Raw genomic sequence first — 27986 nt, forward strand, 5'->3', positions numbered from 1 at the left:
TAGGCAGCATTATATCCTAAAAACTCAAGTTTCAACTTCTACCTAGACTGATACATTGAAATCGAACTTCATGTGTCTATATTTGCTTGACATACTGAAGAAATGTGCAAATGACTTCTCCACGTGCCCTGATACTTCACGCCACATGAAAGCAACCATCTCAGGTAAACACACATCCAAATGGTAAATACGATGTAAGCGGAGCACATATTAGTGATTCTGAGATAACTTAAGTAAGACAGAATATATAACTTAAAGTAGGGTATAGAAATATACCTTAAATAGGACAGAAAATGTTTTAGCCACAGAGGAAAAAAATAAATTGTGTTACATTAAGATTCCGTTATTCTATTCAGTATTATAAAATTTTAAAAATCCAACAAATGAAATAATACACATCACAGCTGCATTCAATGACATGGTGATTCTCACAAACGAAACATTTGGTGACAGAAGACATAAAATATCATTGTATTTGTAAGAGTTTAAAGATGACAGAGTGGAATGGCTTTCTTGGCAGAAGCAGAACGCCTTTGAGAGTGGGGCAGTCAGGACTGAAGGGGCACATGTGGGGTTTATTTGTTGTCAGTAAGGTTCTAGTTCTTATCATGGATAGTGACCAGAGAGCTGCTTCATTTTTTTAAAGCAATTTATCAAGTATAGCCATTTATACACACTTATGAGTTCCATAGTTTAATATGTAGGCTACACCTTGAGTTTTTAAATGAAGTACTTTTTTCAAGGAATAGTAAAATCTAGGGACTACCAAGAAGTTACATAGAATGACAAAGGCTTAAATAATGACAGAAAGAATTACTCTTTTTTGCATAAAAATGAGCAATAAAACTTTAAAAGAATGATGTAAATAGTCAGGCTTCAATGGCCAAAGTTAATAAATGCCATTTACAGTCTAATTCTAACTTGCCAAAATGGAAAAAACAACCTACAATGGAATGAGTTTCCTATCACTGAAAATATGTAAACTATTTAGGAAGAGGCTGAGTGGCCATCTGTCAGAGAGAGTGCAAAAGAGAATGCCACATGGGAACGCTGGAAAACAAGACGAACTCTGCCCCGTTCACTTCCAAGACGCTATTACTGGTGATGAAACTGGAATCAAACAAGGATCAGTCTCTTTCCCATTGCCCCCCCTTCTGCTCCCTCCCCCTTCAGCCCCTCTCTGCTCTCTTCTGGTTACAACCTAATGACAGAAGATCCTGCAGTCCCTCTATTGCTCCCTACTCTAGGGACTTGCAGAGACTCGGGACTGTGATGGCAGTCCTTTCCAGGGGTCAGTCGTAGAGAGTTTTGGGTTTCGTGCCAACTCCACTTAACCCCCTGAAACAAAGTATTTGGAACTGGACACTTCTCCTCCCAAAATAGTTTTTCAAGAATCTGGACAATTTTACCACTTCAAAAAAACACAAGAAAATATGTGTACAATTTCTCTTGCTAGATAACTTAATAAATACTTAATAACTGATTACAGATGCCAGAGTGGTATGCAGATTGCGCCTGAGAACATCTCTAAGCCTGGGTACAAAGAAATGCCCTCAACGGCAGTGGCCAAGCATTAACTTACACTCATTTCGACATGTGCATCCTCAAATAGTTGACGTGACATCTTATTGTATTTGTTTTCCAGCTGCTCTAGCAAAATGTGAAGCCATTTAGAGAAACTAATAATCCTATTAATATCAATCAGAGTCCATCACATCATACATAAGCCATGCAAAACTGAACACTATTGGTATAGTGATATTTCATTTGTATTTTAATAAAGCTTGCCTGAAATTCAGAGAGTAAAACAGCCATACTGATCAGCCTTACAAACCAGGCAGTGGGGACACACACCTTTATTTTCAGTAGCCATACTAGTTTGCCATAGAAACTGGGTGGTAGTGATGCACAACTTTAATCCCAGCACTAGAGAGAAATATAAGATGGGAGAAGACAGCTCTTAGGCACAGTCTAATTCTGAGATTCCTGGAGGCAGGATTGCCATTTTGGACTGAGGTAGAGGTAAGAGCCAATGGCTGGCTGTTTTGCTTTTCTGATCTTCATGTTGAACACGAACTTTTGTCTCTGGGTTTTTATTAATCATGCTACACTTAATAAAAGCAAGGCAGCCATCACTGAGTTTCCTTTATGAAGGAAGCAGATCAGGGGTGGTGGGGAAGGAGAAGAATGGAGGCTTCATCCAAGAATAAACACTTGCAAGTGAAGATACATGGAGAAAGGGGTTTACTGTGTGACTCTTTATGTCACACTACAGCTTCTATGATGAGATTTTCTTTTCTTATTTTTTTTTCTTATAGCTTATTTTATTTTATTTTATTTTATTTGAAGGGCAGGTTGCATGAGGCATATATGAAGGTATGAAGAAATGAATGGGATTGAGATGCATGTTGTAAAATACGCAAAGAATAAATAAAAAAAGTTTTGAGAAAACAAAACAGTGACAGAAAAGAAGCCTTCTGAAACATCCCCTTCATCTCTTGGGAACTAAAGTAATCTATAAATGCATTGAAGGCTCCCTAAAAATTAACACAAATAATTTTATGTCTTGATTGTAGTGAAATCTTTGTTTCAGAGCCAATTCCCCCTGCTTTCTTACCCAAGTACGTAAATACCAAAGCCTGCAGTCTAAAACTGGTCAAAAAAGAACAACTGCCAGTACCCATATTGCTTTACATCTAGATGACCTCAGGCAGGACAATGAGATGTCTCTGTGGGAAGACACATCTGTTCCCAGGATGGTGAGATGAGTTTGATGCCCAGTTCCCACAGGTGGAAGAAGGGAACCAGCTCCCGACAGTTGGCATATATGTGCACACACACAAACACACACACAGATGCACACTGAATGATTAAAGAATTTCCCCTTCTGAGATATGTCCTCTTGCCTGGACTCAGGCATGGTTAAAAGTTACAGGAAGCTTGGCTAGGTGTCATCTAAATAAACTGGATATTCTATCTATCAAGATCACTTTGTAGGCTCTCCACTTGTTATAGTTAGGGAAGAAAGAGATCCCCGTATTGTCGCTGCATTCCTTTATTCCTGATACTGATGGCTAATCCTGCCACTGATGGGATCTGTACTTACCTAGGGATAACATGTCAAGGTGAATCTATGAGGGAACTTACAGAAGGTTAAAAAGGGGGGAGAGTTCTCCTTCAGAGAGGGTGAGCCATATATGCAGATGTCTGAGTGTCAAGCGGTGTTGCCCAACTGCCTTCCTTGTCCTGAACAAGCGTGCCTTTTGGTGCAGCTGCTGCCACCCTCTGTTGATCTCATATAATACAATATGAATGTAATATATAATTATGTATAATCATTAACATATTATATAATATAAGAAAACTACCCTCCTACCACACAACTTCTTTGGCCCTATAATATGCACTAAATACCAGAGATTCTCCAGGAATCTTCAGACTTTCATCCATAACTAGGAATGTTGAGGTACCTAACTTAATCACCTCCTTTTGCCTTCCAATATGGACTGAATGCCAGGCGTCATCCAGACTTTGGGCACCATACTGGGAACTATAAGGCATCCATCCTCATGGGCTGGACAGCTACCAAGTTCTCAGCCTGTTGTCACACTTACACAAGCCCTGTAGTGATAACTGCTCTAATAAGTCACCTCTTTGATGTACTTCCTGTCAGTACAGAAGACTATGCAGCATAAATGCAAACCACACTGATGGGACATATAGTACATATGCATGTGGTATCTACACCAAAAGGAAACTCAGAAGAAAATTATTTTGACTGTAACGTCGTCTATTTTTGCCTATTAACACAAACATCAAATTAGAACTGCCGTACATTATAACTCAGTTTTTCTGTCACATTTATCACTACATTTTGAAATCAGGTTAAGTGACAATCATCATATATTTCAAAGATAAGGGATTCTTACGTCCTTCTTGCTGCTTTGGAGGCTGCCTTTGCAATTGTTAGCACCAATCATCCTGACAGATGACCTTCACCAGAAGTTTCCTATCACTCCTGTCTTTAGGAGCTGAACCTATTTGTTGACTGAATTGACTTCATTCAATTCTAGTAATATATCTCATGTGTTTTTCTATTTTCATTTCTCATTTTGTATCATTCACAATATGAAAGCCACTTCATGTAACAACAGGCAAGCAGACATTTTCCCCTCACAATTTGTGAATTTGGAGGAAGAACCATGTTAGTATTGTACAAAAATAAAGCCAAGGATATATTTGGCCCTATTTCACACACCCCAGGAGCAAGTTATATGCAAATGTCTTCTGTATTAGAGTATACCCTAATTAATAAAACACTAAAAGCCAAAATATGTTTGTTTCAGGGAAATTGCAACATCCAATAATCTTAAAGTATACTGGACGCATTCCATTTTGCACTGCATTTCCCATGGTTTGCAGCATGTTTCAAGTTGTAAGTTAATATTTGTACTTATACGCAATATGGGAGATAAAAAGGGTTAGATGTGGAACCACTTTTTACAAACGCACACAGAACACTCTTTAGATGTGCAGTGTATACCTACAACTTCAACTACAGGCAGCAATGTTGCACAGAGGGGACTCAGTGAGAGTGATGATAGACCTTAGGACTCTGAGTTGTAAGTGAATTAGCATGTAAACAGATCCCTAATCTAATGGCATTGCTGGGGAGCAGTGGAAGGCAGTAGGTGGAGCCTAGTTAAAGAGGATGAGTGTGGGGATGGATCTTGTACCAGGTCGCTGGCCCCTTCCTGTTTCTCATACTCTGTTGCCTTCTGTCTATTCCTCTGTCATGGCCTTAAGGTGCATTTAACCTCATGAAAGTTGCAGAACAGCAGAGGAATATTGCCGTGGACTGAAGCCTCTGCACTCTGAAGAAAAACAAGATTTCTATCTTTTAAATTTGCTTTCTCAGGTCCACTGCCACAGATAGAGAAAACAGACTTACAGCGTCCATTGATTTGAATAAATCAATGTTCTGGGGGAATACTGCTGGATGGAATTATTAATGATCTGTTTCCAGATAGGATTATGCTAAACTAACATCCTCCCTTGGTCAGAAATAAACATTGCAAATTTTAAGGTTTACATTAAGGTTTCCTTAGCTGTAAACCAATAATTAGATTCTAGTTAAAGTTACATGGAGGATTATTAGAATGACTCTGGTCCTTCCAAATTCAAAGACCCAAAACAAGTTCATCTCTTTGATTCCTCAGCTCTGGCTGGTTATCTAGGCGGGAGTTCTAGAAGGTGCTGATGACCTAAGAGGGCCCCTTTCATAGGTGGTTGCATTCCCAGAGAAAAAGACATGTCAGCTAAATCTCCAAGTTTTGACTCCTTGGCTGCCCTTTTATTTCTTTATAAACATTTTACTAGATATGTTAAATTTACAATTAATTTATCATTGATAATATTTAAATATTATTGTCCTTTATTCTTGCAACTATGAAATATTTTTTAATTTTGAATATTAATGCATTGTTGACATAAGCGTACTTATCATGCATAGCCGACAGGCAGCTCAGGAGCTCCCTCAGATCCCCTGTGCTTATCACACAGTCTGTATCTGATAGAACACTGCTACAACCTATGGAAGAAGGGGTGTGCCTTGGCTAATGTCAGAGGTTTCACTCCCTCACAAGAGGTTATGGCAGGGCAGGGAAATTCACCTGCCTGCTTATAAGCATCCTATTATACATATAGTGAGTTTTTTCTGTATGTCTAGATTTATCTAGACAGGCTCATATATTTGAATGCTTAGCTACCAGGGAGTGGAACTCTTTGAAAAGACTGGAAATACTAGTGGATGTGGTCTTGTTAGAGGAAGTGTCACTGAGGGTGAACTTTGAGGTTTCAAAAGCCCATGCCAGGCCCAGTCTCTCTCACTCTCTCCATCTATGGGTCAGGCTACCGCTCTTAGTTACTTCTCCAGCACCACACGTGCCTGCTGCCATGCTCCTCGCCATGATGATAATGGACTAAACCTCTGAAACTGTACGAAAACCTCCAATGAAATGCTTTATGAGAGTTGCCTTGGTTATGGTGTGTCCTCTCAGCAAGAGAACACTGACTATGATAATTAGATGTGGGATTTCCCTCTGTATGTGTTATTACCATTGGTTAATGAATAAAAAACTGTCTTGGCCTATGATAGGGCAAAAGAACAGAGCTAAGCAGGGAAAACTAAAGTGAATGCTGGGAGGAAGGAGGCGGGGTCAGAGAGATGCCATGTAGCCCCACCAGAGACATTACCTAGTGTCTTTGTCTACATCATCACACTTTTGCAGGCCCTTACAGATTTCACATCCGAGTGTTATACATTGTGTTATTTTAATATGACAATGTTTCATCAGTGTAAAAATCTTCACATTGTAGGTGGGAAAACTAAATCAGTATAAAATAAAACTACATGCATTTTAGCTGTAATAAGTGGTCAACCCAAAACTTAAACATAGACAATATAACAACATAACCTCTTCTGTTTCACCTTTGTCTTAATATCCACATATCATATTGTTATCCAAAGATAAAGAGTTATTCAACTTTACATTTCTACTTCACAGGGAAATTGGTATGCATTTTATTTTCCAAGCATTGAGGTAACCTGTTTATGATGAAGGCAAGACTTAAAGAACCATATAATTTCTACAATGGTTTACAACAGACAGGCATGGATTCTACTAAAAAAGGAAGTAAGCATCTCTCTAATACCTTTGTTTTCTCAAAGGGGAATGTTTTAGTTAAGTTTGAAGATAGAAAGGAGGGAAAAGGTCATGTCAGCACGATGTAATTGGTCAGATACAATGCAATATCTTATGTTTCATGGAGATTTCAACACAGGATATGGGTATATTAGAAAGTACTAATTCATAGGTTTTCCTGTTCTAGTTACAGTGACTTCTTTGAATGGCCATGAATGGCAAGTGGTAAATAGTGTTTTGTGCCAGCTCTAATAATACATATTTCAAAGGTCAAACTAGACAATCATGTAGCTGTTTACACGCTCAACTTCGAGAGGAAAATAAGGCATGATATACCACCAGGAACACCATATGAAATGCCATAGCTTTCATTATACTCTCATTAGATAAGAAATGTTTCATTTTTGTTTTTTTCCATTAATCACATCAAGAGATCTTTGGTTATTACCATCTGAAAAATGATCTAGCTACTTGTCCACTCAGAAGAGTTACATAAACCTGTGACAGCAGAAATGTATGGAGTACCTATGTTTTATTCATGTTTGTTTGTGAAAAATATGATTAGTTTTCACAGAGAGAAATATTAATAAAATAGAAAAATATTTTATAAAACAGAAATACACTCTATAAAGTGTACTATTAATTTTCTGATTGTATAGAATCCTGCCAATGATGGATAATCTTTAGATCCCTAATAAAAACCTGTAATCTGCTGATGCTGCTGAATGCAGGAATAGACCCTGCTCAGTGGCCAAGTAGATGGACATGTAAAGGGCAGTAAGAAAAAGAACACTGCCAAGTTATCGATTAATTGTGTGACATAGAGCAAAGAAAGGAAGCCCTTGGAATCTGAAGACCTTCTTAATTAGCTACTTACTTAAATAATTATCAAGTTCATTGTTTAATGTTTGGTTTCATTTTTAATTGGTCAGAAATAAGCACATATATTTATGGGTACAAGATGTTATTGGGTACATGTTTACAATGTAGAATGATCAAACCAAGCATGTCAATCATCTCAAACACTACATCTTCTCTCAAAACAACTCAGGGCAAACATAAAGGACCAAATGGATGGTCACACATTTTTCTCATGGCCAATAAGTATGAAAATATGATGTTTTTCAAACCAGTGACTACTCAGATACAATTGAAAATTATATATTTAGTATACCAAGTAAAACTTAAGGAACTTAAAAAACTCTTCTAGGGAAAGATTCACAGGTATATAAAATAGATCATTAGGAACAATTGATGTGGGATTCCCCTCTATATGCTGTAAATATGTTTTATTACTATTGGTTAATAAATAAAGCTATTTAGGCCAATATCTTAGCAGAGCAAAACTAGGCTGGAAATCCAAACAGATATATATATATAGAGAGAGCCAGTAGGCAGAGTCATGGAGATGCCACATAGCTGCCAAAGGAGATAATCATCAGCCTGAGCCTTAATGGTAGGTAGGCCATAGCTTTGTGGTGATATACACAGATGAGTAGAAATGGGTTAATTTAAGATGTAAAAGCTAGATAGAAATACACTCAAGCTATTGGTCAAACAGTATTATAATTAATATAGATTGTATATGATTATTTGGGTCTGAGTGGCCAGGAAACAAATGAACAGCTTCTGATTACAAGCAATGATGTCAGAAAATAGAGCACTATAAAGACAGATCACAAAAGTATCTTTGGGATTGCCCTTGAAAACAACACAGAACAAAGTTTGGAAATCAGTGTGTTATGGAACTTGCAGGTAACAGTTATGGCTGAAAGGAAGCAAGATTATTTAATCTAGGGTTAGCACAAGTGGGAGATAACAACTAGTCTGACAAATACATTCATTTTCCCTACTAAAAATATTTACAATCTTTTTTCATTATTTTGCTGCTTTTATAAATGTGATTACTAAAATTCCACACATATTACTATAATATTTAAATATAGTAATATCTTATATTCAGCAGACTTCATATTAATTTATTATTTTGAAGGTGTGGGGTGCACAAATCTTGTGACCTGTATATGGAGATCCATAAAATTCCACTAGTCAGCTCTCCCTGGATACTATGTGGGTCCTGGTACTCTAACATAACAGCAAGCCCTTCCACCTAATGTGCCATCTCTCTTGCCTGTACATAAATTACTTTTTATGGAAAATATTTCAGGCTGTATCATCTGTATTTACTGTGCATTTAAAAATACGTGCTGATTTGGGGGTAACATGTACTCACGCTCACTTTCCCATTGCGATTATCTTCTTCTCTCATTGCCAGGGCCTTCAGAAAATTATCCTGCAGGTCCTTACCCGCACTCGTCAGTGTCCTATAAAAACATATTAAAACAATTACACTATAATATCATGGCATCTCAGATTCAAAGACATAATTCTGAAGCATTCTGAGATAAACAATTGTGTTTCTTAGCCTGAAAAACAATATAGTTGTAACAAGGAAATGTGTGTCATAACTATACAAATGCACACAATCATTCTAATCAGATTTAAATTTTTATTTTATATGGTTATAGAGCTTTTATTTATTGAGATCAGGTTTATAAATAATATGAAAATCTATATCAGTCCTCAAGCCACATAAAATTTATTTCATTTCTTGCTGTGGGAACTTCTTCAGCCAATGGCCTTTGAGATGCTGGACCACTTTGGACGTAGTCTTGGTGTACTATAAAAACAGATGTAGAAACATGTGCTTTCTCTTTTGGTGGCTGAATTCAGTTCTTGCTCCCCACTCATGCAGAGGACTGTTGATATGTGAGCCTACCCCTAAATAAAGAATCCTTTATTATACTCAATTCTGAGCTAGTGTAAGAGACTACTTTCTTATGATCCTCTACAATTTCTATGTCTATCTTTTCATTTTATCTCTCCAGGAAGACAAGATATTTATACTCCACACTTAAAATGTCTACAATTTAGGTATTGTTTGTTGATTGAGTTAAGCCAATAAAAGCAGTGGGACAAATCATTAATTACTCCCAACCAGCAGATAGTCTCAGCATAAGAAAGAAAACTCATTTGGGATATCTTTGTCAGATAAGAGAAACCATTACAAACCCAGAGAAACAAATTTTAATGAAAATGTCTAAGAAGTATCAATGAATACAATACCCCAACTAGATATGCTATCAAATAAAAGTCCCAGAACCAGGACTAGATGATATATCTTTTTAGGCTTTACCCAGGGGGTCAAAATAGACATCCCTATTTATTGCCAAAACTATTTTATTTTACCCTCTAAAACTTTTGACAGTAAAACTTTATTGCTGAACATCCCACATTCTTGTGACCTAGAACACTGAGAAATTTAGCTGGTACTCAACTAAACACTATACCTTTCCTGGCTAGTAAACACTACTGGAGGAGAAAAGTAAACATCAGTCTCACCCAACTAAGAACACTGTGAGCTACAATAATGACCTGCCTGCATGTTATGTTGCTCATGGCGCAACAGTAGCACAATTACGATGGGGACAAGCAATCACTTTTTAAATTGGATTTAAAGCCTCCTTGTAAGATTTAACCCAAAATTGACACTATTTATAAGGTCAAGAACTTCAGACTAGACAAGTCATGGCCTCAGTGGAAAACCTAAAGAACACAGCATAATATAAAAGAACATCACATAAAGAGACACTGAAGGGCATGCTGCTAGACCCGCTGGCTAGGCATCATTTGAGTCATTGCAAAGACAGCACATTGGAGATACAATAGGAAAACGTGTAGAAAGTAAGAAACTGGAGCACTCAGTCCAAACCTAGACAACTACATCACACCCCTACCCTCAACAGTGATCTATAGAGAAGAAAGGACAAAACGATTTTAAAATCCAGAGGTGGTGAGTAGGTTCAAGGTAACAGTGTTTTCCAGTAACAATGGGCAGTGGCACATACAAACTCAGAGACTGACGGGATCCACAAGACCTGCACAAGCACAAGGCAGACACAAATCTCAGCATGAAGGAGGGCAAGAGGGCACAAAGTCCTGCCTCTAGACAACTGATAGGTTCAAGAGAGGGGAAAATCAGTTTTCTTCAATGTGATGATACTTGGCACATCATTACATTCCAGGGTGGGTCCTATGATTACACAAATTTGATTCCATGTTTTTTGTGTTTGTCTGTTTGTTTAAGACAGAAAAATAATATGAAGTTGGATAGGTAGAAATATGAGAAAGGATGTGAGAAGAATTTGGTGAGGGGAAAGAATATGACCAAAATATATTGTATAAAAGTGTCAAATGATAAACAAAACAATAACAATGAAAAAAGAAAGATCACTAAAGCTGCAAAGATGGTTCAGCTGTTGAAAAGTCACCTGGTATTCTTCTAGAGGACCCAGGTCCAATTCCTAGCACCTACATGGTGATTCACATCCACGTGCGACTCCAGTTGCAGGGTAATCTCATGCCTTCCTCTGACCTCCAAAGGCACTAGGTATTCACTAGGTGCACAGATATCAAAGCAGCCAAAATGTCCATACACATAAATTAAAATACATTTTTAAAGTTTAATAAAGATTGTTGCGACAACACTGAACCAAATAATGAAAAGTAAACTGAATAGTGTTTCATAAGAAAAATAATCCTTTCTTCATGGGGCAATTTTCTATGTAGTCAACCAATGTTTTTATTGCTATTTCTACTTTGAACCAGGAGCTTTATCAGGGCACAATGACCAGGAAGTCACAGTTCCTGCTCCCAGCTTGCCTGTGGTCTCCTAGAGGTAAGCAGAGAAGTAAACACAGCAGTGATAACTATCAGTAGATATGGACAGAGTATCAGCAGTTCATGAGAAAATATGCTATCCTATTTCCTATCGAGGAAGACCATTTACACGAAAAGTATTTATGCTTAAACTGGAGACTGAAAGGTAAACGTGTGAGTCATGGTGGGGCAGTAAGGGAGAAAAGTACTCGAAACTGCAAAGGAATGAAGGAGTACAGATGTAAGGTTTTAAGGTAACCTCAAGAAATGTCAAGACAGTCATAAAGTAAACCCCCCAAAAAGAGGAAAAGACAAATAACATTAATAAATAATAGCATTTTTGTAGACTTTATTGATACTAAGGTTGTCCCAAAGCTTGTTATAATCACCAAGGGCTGCTGTCCTTCAGGATAGCTTCATGAAAGTGCTGAACCATACAATTTCACACAAGGAAATTAGACAGTCAAGTTTATGTTTTAGAAGAAATATTCGGCAGCTTTGAGAAATGTAGGTAAAAATGAACCACACTAGAGGAATTCACAAGGGGTGTGTTTCAAAGTTTCAGCCAGAGATGAGAAGTATTGAATTTAAAGCAGGGATGAGGGAAGGTGAGGCAGAAAATGACTGGTCTGTGAATTTAATAGATAATATGGAACCCGTGAAGTTGATCAGTAAGTAAAGGCACATGCAGCTAAGCCTGAGGACCCAGATTCAATCTCCAGGACCCACAGCGTAGGAAGAAAAAATAACTCCCCAAAGTTATATTCTGACCTACACCCTTTGGTGGTAACACACACACATGCAAATGCACACACACACACACACACACACACACACACACACACACACTGAATGACGAAACAAACAAAATAGGAGTGGAAAAACTGCAAGAGTCAGAGGATCAGGGAGCTTGCTGCGAGTTTCTGTCTCCTAGCAATGTCAGAAGCTACATTCATACAGCCTCACCAACGACAGTCCAAACTTGATTAGAACAAGGACAGACGTGAAATAAAAAAAAAATAGCCACCATGTACTGGGAATTGTCTGTGAAGTCGTCAGTCATGTCTAACCAGGTTAATTACAGAAACAAATCATCCCAATTACAGTTGGTGCATTTATAATTTTTTCTCATACCGTAACAAACTCAACTTTGTCTTTAATTTATAAGGATAGTGTTCTTCTAATAAGACGCATTTTTATTTAAATCATTAGTTTGTAATTCCTACTAATAAAGAAAATATGTAAATGATAAAATGGTGATCCAGTTAAGTAACTCCACTAGCAATAGTGTCTCGTTTTCCCCATGTGCTGCCCAGCAATATGACCATGAATGCTCACTGTTAATGTACTACCTGAGACTTCTAACCCATTTGAAAGAAAAGGTATTTTAAGATTGATTAAGAGAGCAAACTAAACTTTAAACTCATATTTAATGTTTTAAATATTTCCCAGGAAAGCATTGCTTAAAAGGTTAACTCATTTTCACATCCCACAGTTAAATGTCTTAAGTGGATGCATGGGATAATGAATTTCAACTGAAATATACATGGGCTATCAGTCTTTAATTTCTACTCATCCCCCAGTTAACTGGAGCTGCCAATTTCTTCTAACCTGGGTTCCACGTCAGGCTAAGTGTAATCTAAGCCCCTTCCTACTATGCAAGTTGTGGGAACAGCCATACAGCATTAGCAACCAGAATTAATGCATATTATACATAGGTGAAATAAGGGTTTATAGTTATAAAACTACAAACAGAAAAGAAAGGAAAAGGCCATTACAAACCAAAGGGTTCCTATTCCGTGCTGAAGGCTGAGAACCTGCAACTATGCGTCAAGAACAAAAAATAGCATAGAGGGTGAGTCGAGGAGATCTTATGATCTCAACATGCAATCCTCTTAAATAACAAGGTCTGTCTGACAGTCAGGGACCTGAGAAACTTGGCTTAAATAAATATTACAAAAGAATTTACTTCCTCAAGAAGAAGTAGGTCTGTTACAAAATCTTAGGGTGAGTTTTATAAAAGCAAATACCTCATCTCTGTTTACACGCCACTGCACATTCAAATGGGCTAAAAGTTATATGCGCATGAGTTAATTTTTACCAGCCCTGTTTAATCATTAGCTAAAGGCATTTATATAATCTGGCAAAAATGACTACAAACATATTTTTAATCCTCAACATTTGGGCTACTGGTTACACCGTTTAAGTATGTTGTTTACATATCATATCATAGATACATAATTATCACTTGAAGAGAATGAACAAATAACTAAAGGAAAGAACATGAAAAGGTAAAGAAACTTTGGGGAGTTAATTGCTTAAGAATTCACTTAAATAGTTTCAGCGAATGTGACTTATTTACTTGCTGTCTTAAGATTTTAAATGTGCAGTTTGCAATGTTACCAGCAAGCTTCAATTAACCATTAAGTTGTGCTTCTATACAAATGTCCTGATAACTAGTAAACCAAATCTGGTGTCCAATCAGTTAGAAAGGAATAGGTTTCACCTGTTGAGTACCCTTGCAAACACTTTTATTCTCAAATCAAAGCTTAAAGAAAATGTGTTTCCTTTTCCATCAGATGAAGTGCGTCTCTATGAGGTTGGGTAACTTGGTTGTCATCAGTTAGAGCTCCACTTTAAATCTGAAGCTCGTTGACTAAGCGTTGCTTTGTATACTTCAACACAATACAAACCAAAAGTCCACGGGAAGAAGCCAGTAAGATTGCAGGGAAGAAGGGCTGAGGTATACAGCATTAACCTTGAGACCTACATGGAAACTTATTCGATCCCAACGATCATGCTAGTCTTACTAGGATTGGGATTTGCTACTTTGTCTAGAGGTGAATTGATTTTTTTGTTGTTGTTTGTTTATTTTTGCTAGTGAACTAAGACAGTGCCTACACTTCATATTTCCACCTGGATAACACTTACTTAAATATAGAATCCAAACTTTTATAGTTCAGTTCCTCAAAATTTAATAGAGAGTAAAATAATGGATGAGCAGAAGTATATTGTAAAGATCAATAATATCATCTTTTTTTAAAGAATGCAAACTCAGCACTAGAGAGGTGAGCTAGTGGGTAGGGGCACTTGCTTTAGAAGCATGAAGACCTGAGGCTGTATTCTAAGACCCACTTGAAAAGCTGGACTTTTCATGCCTGTGACCCCAGGACTTTTCTTCCTTGTTATTATGCCATAAAATATAATAGTACAACTAATTATGCAACATTCACACAGTACCAAGTCACAAATAATCTAGAAATGAATACATTATATGCAAATACCACAGCTGTGTAGAGTTCACTCTGTCACTGACAGAATCTCAGTAATATACTGAGCCTGGGAAGTGTTTATGAAATAAAAAATAGCAACGTCAACAGACATGTTACCATGGAAGGGGGCTAGACAAAGAACTACAGGCTATGAATGACTCTGGGAGAAGGAGAATCAGCCTCTCCTGAGGAAGAGCCTTTAGTGGTTGCCCATTGTGGTGTGGGTTGGCCCTGAAACCACCCATATACACACAAACAACAAAAATGGACTCAGCAAGTTATACATGCTTTTATTTGCTTGATTTTTTGCATACACCTACATACAATTGTATGAATTTATGTAACAACAGTAGTCAAGGAAAAAAGGCTATCAACATGAGAGTAGGGGAGATATATGAGGGTTTATGGGAGGGTACTTCAAGAGGGACTGGAGAGAGTAACGGGAAGTGGTATGATTCTATATCAATTAAAAGCACATCAAAAAATAAAACAACACTATACTATATTCCAAAATCCTGACTCTAGTAAACAATTCCCTTCTTTTCACCCTTCCTTTTTATTTTTTGTACATATGACTCTAGCAAAACTGAGTCCTTTTATGCCTTTATTCAATGTGCAATAAATGTTAGTTGTGTGAGCTACAACTACAACATATACTTCAATATCAAGTATTAATTCATCCTACCATAGTCAGCAGAGAAGAATACTAACATAAAACAAAAATGCTGGGAAATATTTGTATTCAAATATAATTTATTTTTTTAAATATTTTATAGCTGTTGTAATTGTTTTTAATAGTTTCTTGGAAGAAAAGCAAAACTTACCTAATTTGCAAAATATTGTGATTTTTCTGTTAATTGAGAGATATGGAATAATAGATTCAATATTCTGCTTCATTAAATTCTAATAATAAATTAATAAGTTTACAGTTTTAGGGGATTCTGTTTGTTTGTTTTTCAATACAGGGTTTCTCAGTGTAGCTTTTGAGACTGTCCTGGAACTTGCTCTGTAGGACAGGCGGCCTTGAACTCAAAAAGATCCACTTGTCTCTGCCTATTTGAGTACTGGAATTAAAGATAGGCACCATCACCACCTGTCCCAAGTTTATATTTCATATAAGTTTCAAAATAACTTCAATGGAATGCTTCTAGACCTTCAAAAGTGTAGAATTATTGTCAGCAGGCAAAGTCTACCATGGTTCATTGGAACTGAGTAATATCAATTCACAAAAATGCTTAAAGTTCAATTTTTAGATGATTTTAGGGACTATTTTTATTACTTTAGGCTTTTATATCAGGATTAAAAGATGGTTCAAAGGTTAACATTTGTTGTTCTTGCAAAGCACTTGTGCTTGGTTCTTGGCAACAACATGATAGTACATCCATTCCTCCAGTTGGAAGGGATATGACTTCTGTGAACATGTTCATGGTACACACAGACACACACTCACTCTCTCTCTCTCATACACACAGAGGCAAAATACTCATGTATAAAACAAAGATAGGTAATGGGTACTGGAGTAAAGGGTACTACTAATCTGTTAGAGAAAATAGGAATAAAATGGCTCCTAATGACAAATACTATAGCTATATTTCAGTATGTTTCTCAGCCCCCATCACCAAAACATCTTCTTGCAGTAGATGGCAACTAACACGAAGTCCCACAAATCAACAATGTGCACAGAGTGAGAGAATTTGGAATGTGATATATTTACCAAACACCTTCATTCAAGGCTCATGGATTTAGTAGAAGAGGAAAACAGACTGTAAGACCAGAAGTGGTGAAAGACTCCAACGCAACAGTGACTTCCAGGTAAGACAATACTGATGTTTACATGAACTCATGGAGACTGTGACATCACACACAATTCCTGCCTGGCTCAACCCAGACAAAACCCCAACAAGGAAAAGGGGAAATGAACACAGAGTCCCACTCTTAACAAACAGGGAATTTGTAGTTGACATGTAATAGAAAAGGGAAAATCATTTCTCTCAAACAGAGTGATGCTGGGTATATCAACCCTACTGTAGTGCAGACTCCACGCCCAGTAGAAGCTGGCCAACACAAACAGATGTTGTGTGTTCTCTGTGTTTTCTGGTTGGGTTTTGTTTGGTACTTTTTGTCTTTTTTTTCTTTGTTTGGATTTTTTTAAGAGAAGAAGAAGAGAGAAATTGGGTGTGGAAGGATGTTGAGAGTACTTAGGAGTTGAGGAGGAGGAATACAATCAAAATTTATTACACAAAAAATAAATGATGAGAAAACTTTAAAAATTAAAAATGTCTTTTTTCACAAATAGGACTTGGTATTTGTTGCTATTAAAACTCAAGATTTTATTCCCAGCAGTAAAGAACTGAATCTAAGTTTAAAAAAACTCAATAAATCAATAACAAATGTGACAATGGGTAAATTAAAAAGAAACACCAAAAGACAAACTTAAAAATATATACTCGATACTAGGTTTATGTAGGACTAAGCTAATGTGGCAAACAGAATGGCTTCTCAGTTTTCAAGGTCTTTTATGATACTGTGCAGAAGTCTCTAAAACCCATAATTGATGAATTAAAAGCAGCTAAAATTGCAGCGATTTATCTAGTCACAATAAGTAATAACAACTGCTGAAATGTAAAATAACTTTTGAAAACTATGCTCATTGAAGTACAGTCACTTATATTCCAAGGGAAAGGTTTGAAAACACCTAACTGATCAAAAATATATATTTCTTAACTTGTAATATACTCACATTATGGAATACTACTTGGATATAAATAAGGTCAAGAAACTGCTGTGAAATACCTCTAAAATTTTGGTATTTATGACATTTTCAAGAATACTTGTACATGTAGAAAATAAAGAACTAAAACATGAAAAAAAACCTCAAGATTTCAAGCATCTTCTAGGGCTAGTGGTTCTACTCTCTTCACTTGTTCAACTTGAGCCCCTGTCTCATCATTAGTTGCTTTTTCAGACAACTATCTTCACCGTGGACCTCCATGAGTATTTGCAATTCAAACTTGGGTTTCTTTGGCATTTTCCCTTCTCTAACAAAGACATCATGAAAAGGATAAACAGACTGGCAAGGCTTCTCTATGTCTTTCCCAATGCTGTCTAGAATCAATTCACAAATCACCTCCTTCAAGGCATCAATATAATTAAGATAATGCTTTTAGGAGCTAGATCTGAACTTCTACAATATGTACTGTGATATCCATCCAGCGTCCAGAAACCAATTTAATACCCTAAAATTTTTCAGATTCATTTATTGGTACTACATAACAATAATCAAATTTCCACTAGGAGAAACAATGTCTCTGTTTTCCCTGTGTCTTCCAGCATAGGGGTGGTCAGATGAACAACTGACATCTCAGAGAACTACTTCAAGAAATATTTCTATGAGAAGCAGATGGGAGACTGGGAGAGGTAATGTGCACAAATAGACAGCTGTTTCTCTTCACTTTTCCTGTTGAGGAAACCCAACTGGGAGCTCTAAAACCCATGGAGTTTTAAACCAGTCAGACTCTACTCCTCTTGGATATCAGTTGTGCTTTTCTTTGAGACAGAAAGGGTCAATATCTGTGTGAGAAAGGTCTAAGTTCATCTTCCTTTTTTTACATTTGGCAAATGTTCTCTAGTTAATTCTTAAACATGATAGGTTAAGATGTTCCCACAATTTGAAGAGGAAAAAAGTTGCATGTAGTTAAAGGTAATCTTTGTCTGTAAATGTATTTGGTTTCAGTTCATTAGAATGCACCATCTGACCTTCTGGATGTATATACAGATTCAAGAAGCACCTCCAGTTTGGCAGACCTGTCTCCAGGCTGTCTGGGGAAGTTCACCCTATCACCACCACAGAACACAAAGATTGGTCCAGTGTAGTGCTTTAAGCTAAAGATGCAAGCAAATGGTTGTCTTGAGGCTCAACATCTCTATGCAGTCTGTCCAGTTCCTTCTTTGTGAGCTTCTTGAATATTTGAAGGTGTCCACATGTAGAAGTAGGGAATCTAATATGGTGGAATCCCAGTAGGCAACTCATCTTTGGAAAAGAGCAGGCAGAGTGGGAATCCATCACTGTATTTCTCCACATCTGCATGGGTGACGGGAATATATGAGCTGCCTGAATATATGCATGGGGAAAGGAGTGATCTAAAACAAGAAAGATTAGTATGGATATCTAAGGAGAAAAATGCTTAAAGAAATTTATTTTAGAAATTCTTTCTATTAGAAATTCTATTATTTTTTGAAAGATTTGCTGCATTTTGAACAAAGGCAACATGTATAGGTGGATAAAGTTATTCCCAGAAGCCATAGGTGTTGGGATTAATGAGTCCTGGTCTTCAGCTGCTCTTCTCTCCTAGAACCTTCTAATTAAAGTTACTATAAGCAGTGCCTAGCTTAGAGGATCAGAGGATGGGATTTTCACCTGTTGGCCATTGACTGCAATGTATTTAAGCCTACATGGTGCTAATAAAGGGGGGCTTTGGTATCAGTGTTTAAAGGTCTGCATGTTGGTCTGTCTCTGCGTCTGTATTTTCAACCTCCAGCCCCTTGCCCGATGCCCGCGAACTGGGGTCTAGCACATAGAGCACAGACCAGGGCCACGGTGCGCAGCACATAGGTCAATAAATGAAAATCTCAGTACCAGGGATGGGATAACTCCCTCTGAGCTATTGACCAAGAATGGGCCTGTGTAGCATAAATAATAAAAACTCAGAGACAGATATTGAGGTTCAACCTGAAAACCAGAAAAGCAAAGCAGCCAAGTCACTAGAGAAGCCTTACCTCTACCAAGACTAGCAGACCTCAGACTAAGCAGACTAAGCACCCAGAGCCTCTCTCTCCTTCCATTTTATATCCCCTCTAGTGCTGGCATTAAATGTGTATGACTCCCTAGTACTGGGATTAAGGATGTGAGGCACACCACTTGGATTTATTTCTCCATTGATCTTGTATAGCCCAGGTTGGCCTTGAACTCACAGAGAACCATCAATCTCTGTCTTCCAAATCCTGGGATTAAAGGTGTATGCTACCACTGCCTGGCCTGTAGTGGTTTAACTTTGCCCTTCTGATCTTTAGGCAAGCTTTATTTATTAAAAAAAAATAAGTAATATATCATTATAGGCCTATAGCTCCCAAAATGATACAAGCTATGACCAATGTCATTATTTTTACCACAGGAACTACATTAATAAGATCCTGTTACTGAAAATGCTACAGTGTGTTGGTCCAGGGCATAGAGAAATCAAAATGAATCTTGGATGAAAGGTGCTGTGGGATAATGCTTTTGTATACACTTTAAAGATTTTTCACTCATATTGATTTAATAAAATGATGATTGGCCAGGAGCCAGGCAGGAAGCATGGGTTGGGCAGTCAGACTAGGAAGATTCTGGGAAGAAGAAAGGCAGAGAGTCAGATGCCAGCCAGCCTCTGAGGAAACAAGACATGTAGAAAACATGCCAATACATAGACTAAAAGAAGTGGGTTAATTTAAGATGTAAGAGCTAGAAACACACCTGAGTCATCGGCCAAACAGTGTTGGAATTAATATAGTTTCTGTGTGATTATTCAGGTCTGGGCAGCCAGGAAACAAAAGTACGGTGTCTGTTTACAGAAAGGTTCTTCCCTGTGGCCTAGAAAGTGCAGTCTCTCTTCTTCCCTGTGGCCTAGCCTTCAGTGCTGAGAGCTGCTATGCAGTCGCTGGGGAAGAACTATCATCAACTCAACAGCAGCAGCTATTGCACCCACAGATTGGGTCCCTCAACTCTCTGTGGGGGCACTGGGAGGGATTTAGGGGCCCCACCTCTACTGCAGGTAATGGGAATGGGAAGATTTTCTTTGGTAGTATATCAACTGGTAGGGTTCCCACGTTCCTGTAAACAACCCAAATTCAACTCAATGGGTCAAAAAAGAGAAAGGAAAAAAGATATGAAATTAGAAGACAGCTAGCTGGAAAGAGGAAGGGGGTTAACAGAATTGGGAGCGAGATGAGTAAAAAGAGTGAATATAGTCAAAATAAGTTATGCACCTATATAAAAATGCTACAATATCCATCTTATGTATGCCATATTCCAATAATCTTTAAAAACAAAGCTTGTTTATGATGTTATTTTAATCTATGTTGCTTTAATAAAAATTATTTTCAAATCAGTGAGCACCAAAAATAATGAAGAGTAACAAGAGAAAGCTAATTAGGGGGTGAATAGGATCAAAGAACATTATATACATTATGAAGATGTCATAGTAAAACCCATTATTTTGTATAATATATATATAAAACAAGACTAGAAAATTTTAAAAATAAATTAAAATTGCAGCACTGGGACATAAATCTGGCTTCAGGGAGGAAGATAAGGTAGAATATCAGAGAACAGTGTCAAATGTCTGTCATCACCCAGTGGGAGCCTGAGGGAGGAAGATAGAGAGTTACAGGTTTTGTTGGGCTTCATAGTGAGACCACGTCTCAAGAGGGAAAAAAAAAGGAGGGATAGAGAGAGAAAAAGACAGAGATAAAAACATCCTGGCATGTCACAGAGTCTTCAGCAAAGTCATATAGGAGATAGCCAAAGACAGACAACAAAGAACAGAGGCTTCCCGAAAGAGGCTAGGAAAACATCCCACTATACCTGGTCACTAGACACAGAAACCTACAGGAGATGTGGCTTCCCTGCAAATGTTCTGTGGGTTTCAGAATCTCGGGAGTGGTATAATATGTAAGATGCCCTCTCATGACAACCACAGACTCCTTTCTTAAGTATCAAAATCCTGAAGTTCACAAATACCAACAAAGCAACTCAATGATTTACCAAAAATAAGATCTCAAAATAAAACTAAATGTTTCCAAAGAGAAGGCGCTTACTGGAAACAGTGTCAGGCTTTGTGGAAAATCTTTTTTTGCCTTAGAGTATATCCTGCAGGGAATGGTCAGGAAATGGTGTTTTAAAGCCCTTTTAGCAGGAAAGGGTCTTTTCTTTATAGCTATTACGTGGGATAGTTTTTCACTACTATACCAAAACATCTAAGATAATTAACTGAAAAAGAGGAGAAATGTGTTTTCACTTTAGGTTGCAGAATATGCCTCTTCTACGCGGATGGTTCTGCTGGCGTCTCCACCATAGTTAGATGTCTCCATTGAGGTCTCCGCCATAGTTAGATGGCTCCGCTGGCGTCTCCACCATAGTTAGATGTCTCCATTGACGTCTCCACCATAGTTAGATGTCTCCACTGGCGTCTCCGTCATAGTTAGATGGCTCCATTGACGTCTCCACCATAGTTAGATGGCTCCGCTGATGTATCTCATCATTACATGACTCTGCTAATGTTTCTCATAGTGGATTGGCTCCATTGATGCATATCAGAGTTAAATGGCTTCACTGATGCCTCTCATAATTGATTGGCTTGAATGGTCATGGTAATACCAGATATGATAATTGGAATCACATGGCAGACAATATCAGTTCACCTCATAGTGGTCAGGATATACAGAAGAAAGAGGAAAAGACTACATTTCCAATATTTATTTAAAAGAAAAACTCCAGTGACCTAACTTGTGCTCACTAGGCCTTTCCTTCATCACCTCTTTCAGCAGAATAAGACTCCATTGTTAGAAAAGACCATCACTCACTCGTTTCATTACTGATTGCTTCTAGTTATTTGCTTGATTAAACACTGCTTTAAATAAATAAGTACTGCTTAGGTTTATGATTGATGAACCATGATGATGCCATTATCCTGTCATGAAGAGCATCCTTCCCTCTCCACATCCTTGAATCCAGTAACACTTCACAACGGAATACAGGAAAAAATACAGGCCATGTTTTCTTTTGGCACACACATATAACAAAAGCAGCTATATTGAAGTTACCATGCTATGAAAAACCAAAGTCACAAAGAAAAGCTCAGGTAAGTGAGTTGCCATGTGAGAAGGGAGGGGCCACTCACTAGTGAGAGTAGCTAGTCACCCAGGATGTCAATGACAGCACTAGTTTTGAAGTGCACCTCTAGCCACAGCTACCTCAGAAGACACTAGTTAGCCCTTTCTGAGGTCCTGACCTATATAACAGTGAGAATTTTAAAGCTAAGATGTGCACTGCAGAGATGTATACATGAACAGATGTTTAACTATGTATAATAAAATATCTTTTCAGTTATAAATGTTTTCCATATGAAGGGCCAGATAAATTCTCTCTACATGTAATAAGTAGACAATGGGAGGTTGCATTTTATTTCAATCTACCTCTAATTTTATACATTGCCTTATCAACCACAACTAGCTAATCATTCACAAACACTTTATAACTACTGGGTGTAATAGTAAACTTATTGAAAACGTTTAATTCTCTGAAAAGTTGGCTTTCATGTTAACAAAGGATTTCCAATTAATGCCTTTAATCTCTACATGTTTTACAATATTCTGTGCCATTCAAATACTCAGGTGATCTAATAGAAGAAGAGAAATTGGAGGGCATATCTGAAGGCTATATAACAAAACAATCCACTCATTTCCAATAAAGAGCATTATAACTCATGCTATTCCAGCTGAGAATTTTATCCAGTTTGGTTAGGGTGAATGATACAATCATATCTAAACCATGAAAATATTTAAAGATAAGAATGAGAGAAAGGATATTTTTCTTTTACACTTCCATTTGAGAGCATTCTTCTCTTTGGTAAAATCAGGGTCTATTTACATTTCCCAACTATACCAATGTTATGTAAACTCAGCTAAATAGCACCATATTTCTGGCTTTGAACAATGATGTATAATACTCTTTATTAAATGATACTCCAGGTAGCTTTCACTTCTACTCTGTATCAAAAAAAGATACTCTGTATCATAGTCTTTGGCTATTTGTGTCTAGATATGTTGAAATTTAGACACCAATTTTATCTTATTTAAATAAATAATTTGAAAATAATGGTGGTTACCTACTTTACTCGGACATAAAATGTAAGCATAAGACGTAAGAAGGAATCTTAGCTTTAAAATTGGAGGTGCTATACATATAAAATACAGTCCATGAGAAAATAAATAGTTAATTTTTGTAGTGTAATGTTGTTCTAATACTTAGTAATGTTTGTGGCTAGTTATTTGAACTTAGAATATGTATGCACTTTATATATGTAATATATGTATATATAGATATAGAGTTAGAAATAATTGTATATATCACTGTAATAAATGTTAGTTATGCATACTCTTATCTTCCCATTATTTTATTTCTCAATTAAAGAGCTTTTGGAAATTTTTGATCCTTTAAAATAAATAATTGGATTAGGAATTCATTTTTAAAGTATTTTCTTAAAGTCAGTCTTCTCGGCATTGTTAGCAGACTGTCAGTTAAAAACTTTGCTATACAATTTTGGTCATAACCCATATAATCTCAAGTTCAGAGAGTGTCTTTGCAAGGATCTTAATACCATGTATATTGCTGCTTAGTAAAATGAACAAGTAGCTGTAGAAACTGCACTTACTGTATGAGATTTGAAACGTCATAGTACAAGTGATCTAAAAGGTGTTATTGCTGTGTGTATACTTCAGCTGAACAGCATCCCTGGCTATCAGGGGTTTGCCTTACACTACAAGTCCACACCTGATCAAATATTGGCAGGAATCTCCCAAACCATGAACAGAGCTACCAGCAGCAGGGCTCATGCTTCTTAGCCAGTACTAACAAGATGGTTTTTAAACTTTTTTGTTTTTTAATAAGTTTCCTAATAGAGTCAGTATTTCCAGAAAAAGGAAAGGCCATGTAATTGAGAGGCTTTCTTTGTGTATTGATGGAACAGTTCATAGAAGATAAAAAGGCAATTTTTGTTCTTCATATTTCATATTTGGGAATTTATGAAACTATAAGAATGTATGTGTGTTGGCTGTGTCTTTAATGATTTGGTATTTTTATACACTTAGTATCTCCCTGAATAATATGGAAAGTTAGTGAAAAGGTGAATATTAAGATAGGAAGAAGAAAGATGGAAAAGAAATAGAATTGGAGTCAAGCTGTGACATCATTTCAAATGCTGAAATCAGAAGCCAATCAATGGAATCCATTGTTAAACCTAGTCAGAGGAGACAGAAATATGAGCAGAGGTTTGACCAGTGTTTCAAAACGTGTACATTATTCCCATCAAATCAACCAAATGTGTGTAAAGAATGGTATATTAAATGTAAGAAAGAGGAATTAAAGAGATGTATATGATGGGTTGGAATCCAGCTAATTCAACCAAACACAAAGGGGATTCTGAACATATGATAAATCAACATGTATGATATAAGAATGTAAGTCTGTTAGATCTAAAGTCATTTTGGTGTTTTATTGATCATGTAATATGCCGCACATTCTTAAAACAAATTAGAGCTCAGTGATAGATCTTGGACTGACTGGAACTGTATTCTGTAAAAATGCCAAAATTTTTATTTCTATAATTATGTATGATAAGTATAATCATAACTCACATATAAGTTATAATATACTGATAAATTATCTAGTGATCTGATTATTTATAACTGAGGCTACAAGAAGTTCATAAAAATAATATAATTCTGCATTCACGCATCAGAAAGTCCACAATGGATACTAGCAGGTTAAAGGCATTGAAAAACTTGTACAAAATAACGTAACTTTACCTAAACTGTTCTTTAGAATTTTGATTATAGAGTCCTTTCTATAATTTCACATTTTTCACGAACATATGAGTGACAGGCATTCTTCTAGAGAAATCATCAAGAGGATAATAATAGTTTAATTAATGTGGTCTTGTCCTGTGCTCTTCACCAAGTCCTGGGGAAACAATCTCTGTATGTGTAGTATGTGTGGAGACCATACATTTCCTCAGTTTCTACAACTATTCTATCCAAACCCCAAGATTTATGTGAGCTTCCATTAGCTTGTGTCTCCCATTCTTCTCCTTGAGGAGTTTTCTTCAATGAAGCAGGAGCCCACTAAGTGTGTGTGTGTGTGTGTGTGTGTGTGTGAGACTGTGAATGTGGGGATCGTGTGTCGCTCAATCCTCTTTAAAAGTGTGGTTTCTGTAATATTCAGAATAAAATATAAAACCAGAAACCTGCGCTACCAGACTGTGACAACAAATGTTTGCAAGTCTATAGTAATTTCCTACCACTGCTCTCCCTAAAGGTAGTTTTCTCAGCAGAAATAATATTCGGAATACTTTTTCACCCCTTCCCATTCTCTTCCTCTTTCCTCAGCCTTGTTCCTCCCATTCTCTTTCCCCCTCTCCTTCTCCCTAAATCCTGTTTATCTACAACCACTGCTTGACTGTCATGTCCTCAGAGAGCCCTTGGTGGCCACCACTCTACTTCAGGTTGAGTAGTACATCACTGTACAATTTTAAAGAATAAAAGGTGAACAATGCCACAGATTAAGGTTAAAAGCTTTGGAATAGATGTAATAATGCTAGTTGGTGAATGAATCAAGTAAAACACCAGAATCCAGCCTAATGTTCACAGGCTTACAGGGGAGTAAGAACAGGTGGGAGACCCTCGACAATCTGACTGTGAGGAGAGAATCATCATGGTCCATAATACCTGATCATGTCTGGCAGGTTCTGTAATCAGTAACGAAGACAGATACTTTAGAACCTGGGCTCATGCTTTACAGATACACATTCTGACTCTGCTTATAAATATGGCATCTGGTCTAGATTTCCCATTTGTCCTTGGCCATGATTCAGCAGAGGTCAAATACCAAGATAACAGGCAAACAACTTGGAATTCCCCTCTTAGGGCACTATTGTTCCCAAGAGCTCTAGCAGAGTCTTTTTTATTTTTTTCCTTATGCGCTTATTTTTGTGTTTGTTAAATATCTATTATCCTAAGCTAAATTTAGTAAAAGCAAGAATGTTATTTCATTTAACACAAGGAATATTTTGCATACACAATGAATAGTAGAGCATTTCAATATGTGTTGGAAAACTTAACGATTTTGTATGAAGAATTTCTTGATTTATTGTGTCAGTTACTGTGATACCATGTAGGTCCTGTTCTGATAGAGTCATATGCACGCTATGGAATGCAGAACACTAAAAAGATTCTGAAAGAAAAATTTCCAAAATGTCTGTGAGGTAGACTCAATTCCAAGTCTGTCTACAGAAAATGGAGCCTAACACTACACCAGATGAACTCAAGGATCTTTAGCTAACATGTAAAGCCAACACATTTACAATTTTGATTGAAGTAACCCATCTGTTGCTTTGAAGAAATGTTTCATCCTTATATTGCTCAGAATTACCAACCACAATGAAGCAATGTGGAAGCGAAGAATTCAAATAAAATTAACTATGTTTATATGAATTGCATATAAACAGAGAAATTACATTGCCTTAATGCTGAAAGAGAAAGAAACTACATGTATGACATTTCTCACAATTCAGCTGCACTATCACTGAAATATTTAGTTTCTGTTAATATTATGTCTAAGTCACATGGGATCATATGTCTAACATATTTCTTGGAAAGGGTAGAATACATTACAAAAATGTCTTTGGGGAAATAAATTTCTCTTTAGTAGCAAGGTTTTAATTTGACTATGACAGAGATCAGAGCAAGGATGAATCATCTGCTTCCTGACCCTTCTGTGTGGTTAGAAGCTCTGATGATTATCAAAGGGACAGATGACGTTCAGCGCAAGTTGAAAGGCCTTGGTAGATCATTCCCCGCTACTCATTCCAAAGGTTTATTGTAAACCACAAGGAAACTTACTTGGTGCCAATGTGGTGAATGACATCTCTTCATTGTTCCCATACGTTAATTCAACATTACAATATTTTCTTCAAGTCTTGAAAACGGAGCTGACATACAGAGAAAAGGCACGAATGGGCCTTCTTGCATGAATGAGACGTTTCTAACTTGCTTGTTGAGTATGTGCCACGTAGCCTGGTGTTTAACCACTAGCTCTGTCTTCCAACCCTCTGTACACACACTTTGAGTTTTAGTCTAAAATCATTCTTTATATAAAATATTTACATTTAAGACCCTGTGCCATGAACATAGTCTTAAGAATCTACATTTGTATTTGAAGGTCACAAGTTACCTATAAGGCTCACCAGTTTTTTTTTTTTTTTTTTTTTTTTTTTTTTTTTTTTTTTTTTTTTTAGTTTTAATTTTAGTTTTAGTTTTGTTTTGCTTTGTTTTTTGCAACTGGAAACAATTGTGTAATATTTAAACTAATTATAATAATTTGAGTGTGTGTGTGCACAAGCGTGCACACATGAGAACATGTACTGATTGGGGTTGTATTCGAGCCATGGCACACTGTGTGGAGGCCATAGGACAACTCATT

The 27986-nt window shown here is 36.9% G+C and overlaps 1 protein-coding gene across 1 annotated transcript in view; it reads right to left on the bottom strand.

Moving 5' to 3' along the window:
* Positions 1 to 27986, bottom strand: part of Cfap299 (cilia and flagella associated protein 299) — a 496870-nt gene that overhangs the window by 296312 nt on the left and 172572 nt on the right. Inside the window, exon 3 of the mRNA XM_057772769.1 lies at positions 8938 to 9028. Within this exon, the coding sequence (XP_057628752.1) occupies positions 8938 to 9028 (91 nt within the window). The remainder of the gene's footprint in view (positions 1 to 8937; positions 9029 to 27986) is intronic.

This window comes from Chionomys nivalis, chromosome 6 (assembly GCF_950005125.1).
Source record: "Chionomys nivalis chromosome 6, mChiNiv1.1, whole genome shotgun sequence".
In the NCBI taxonomy this organism is placed as follows: domain Eukaryota; kingdom Metazoa; phylum Chordata; class Mammalia; order Rodentia; family Cricetidae; genus Chionomys; species Chionomys nivalis.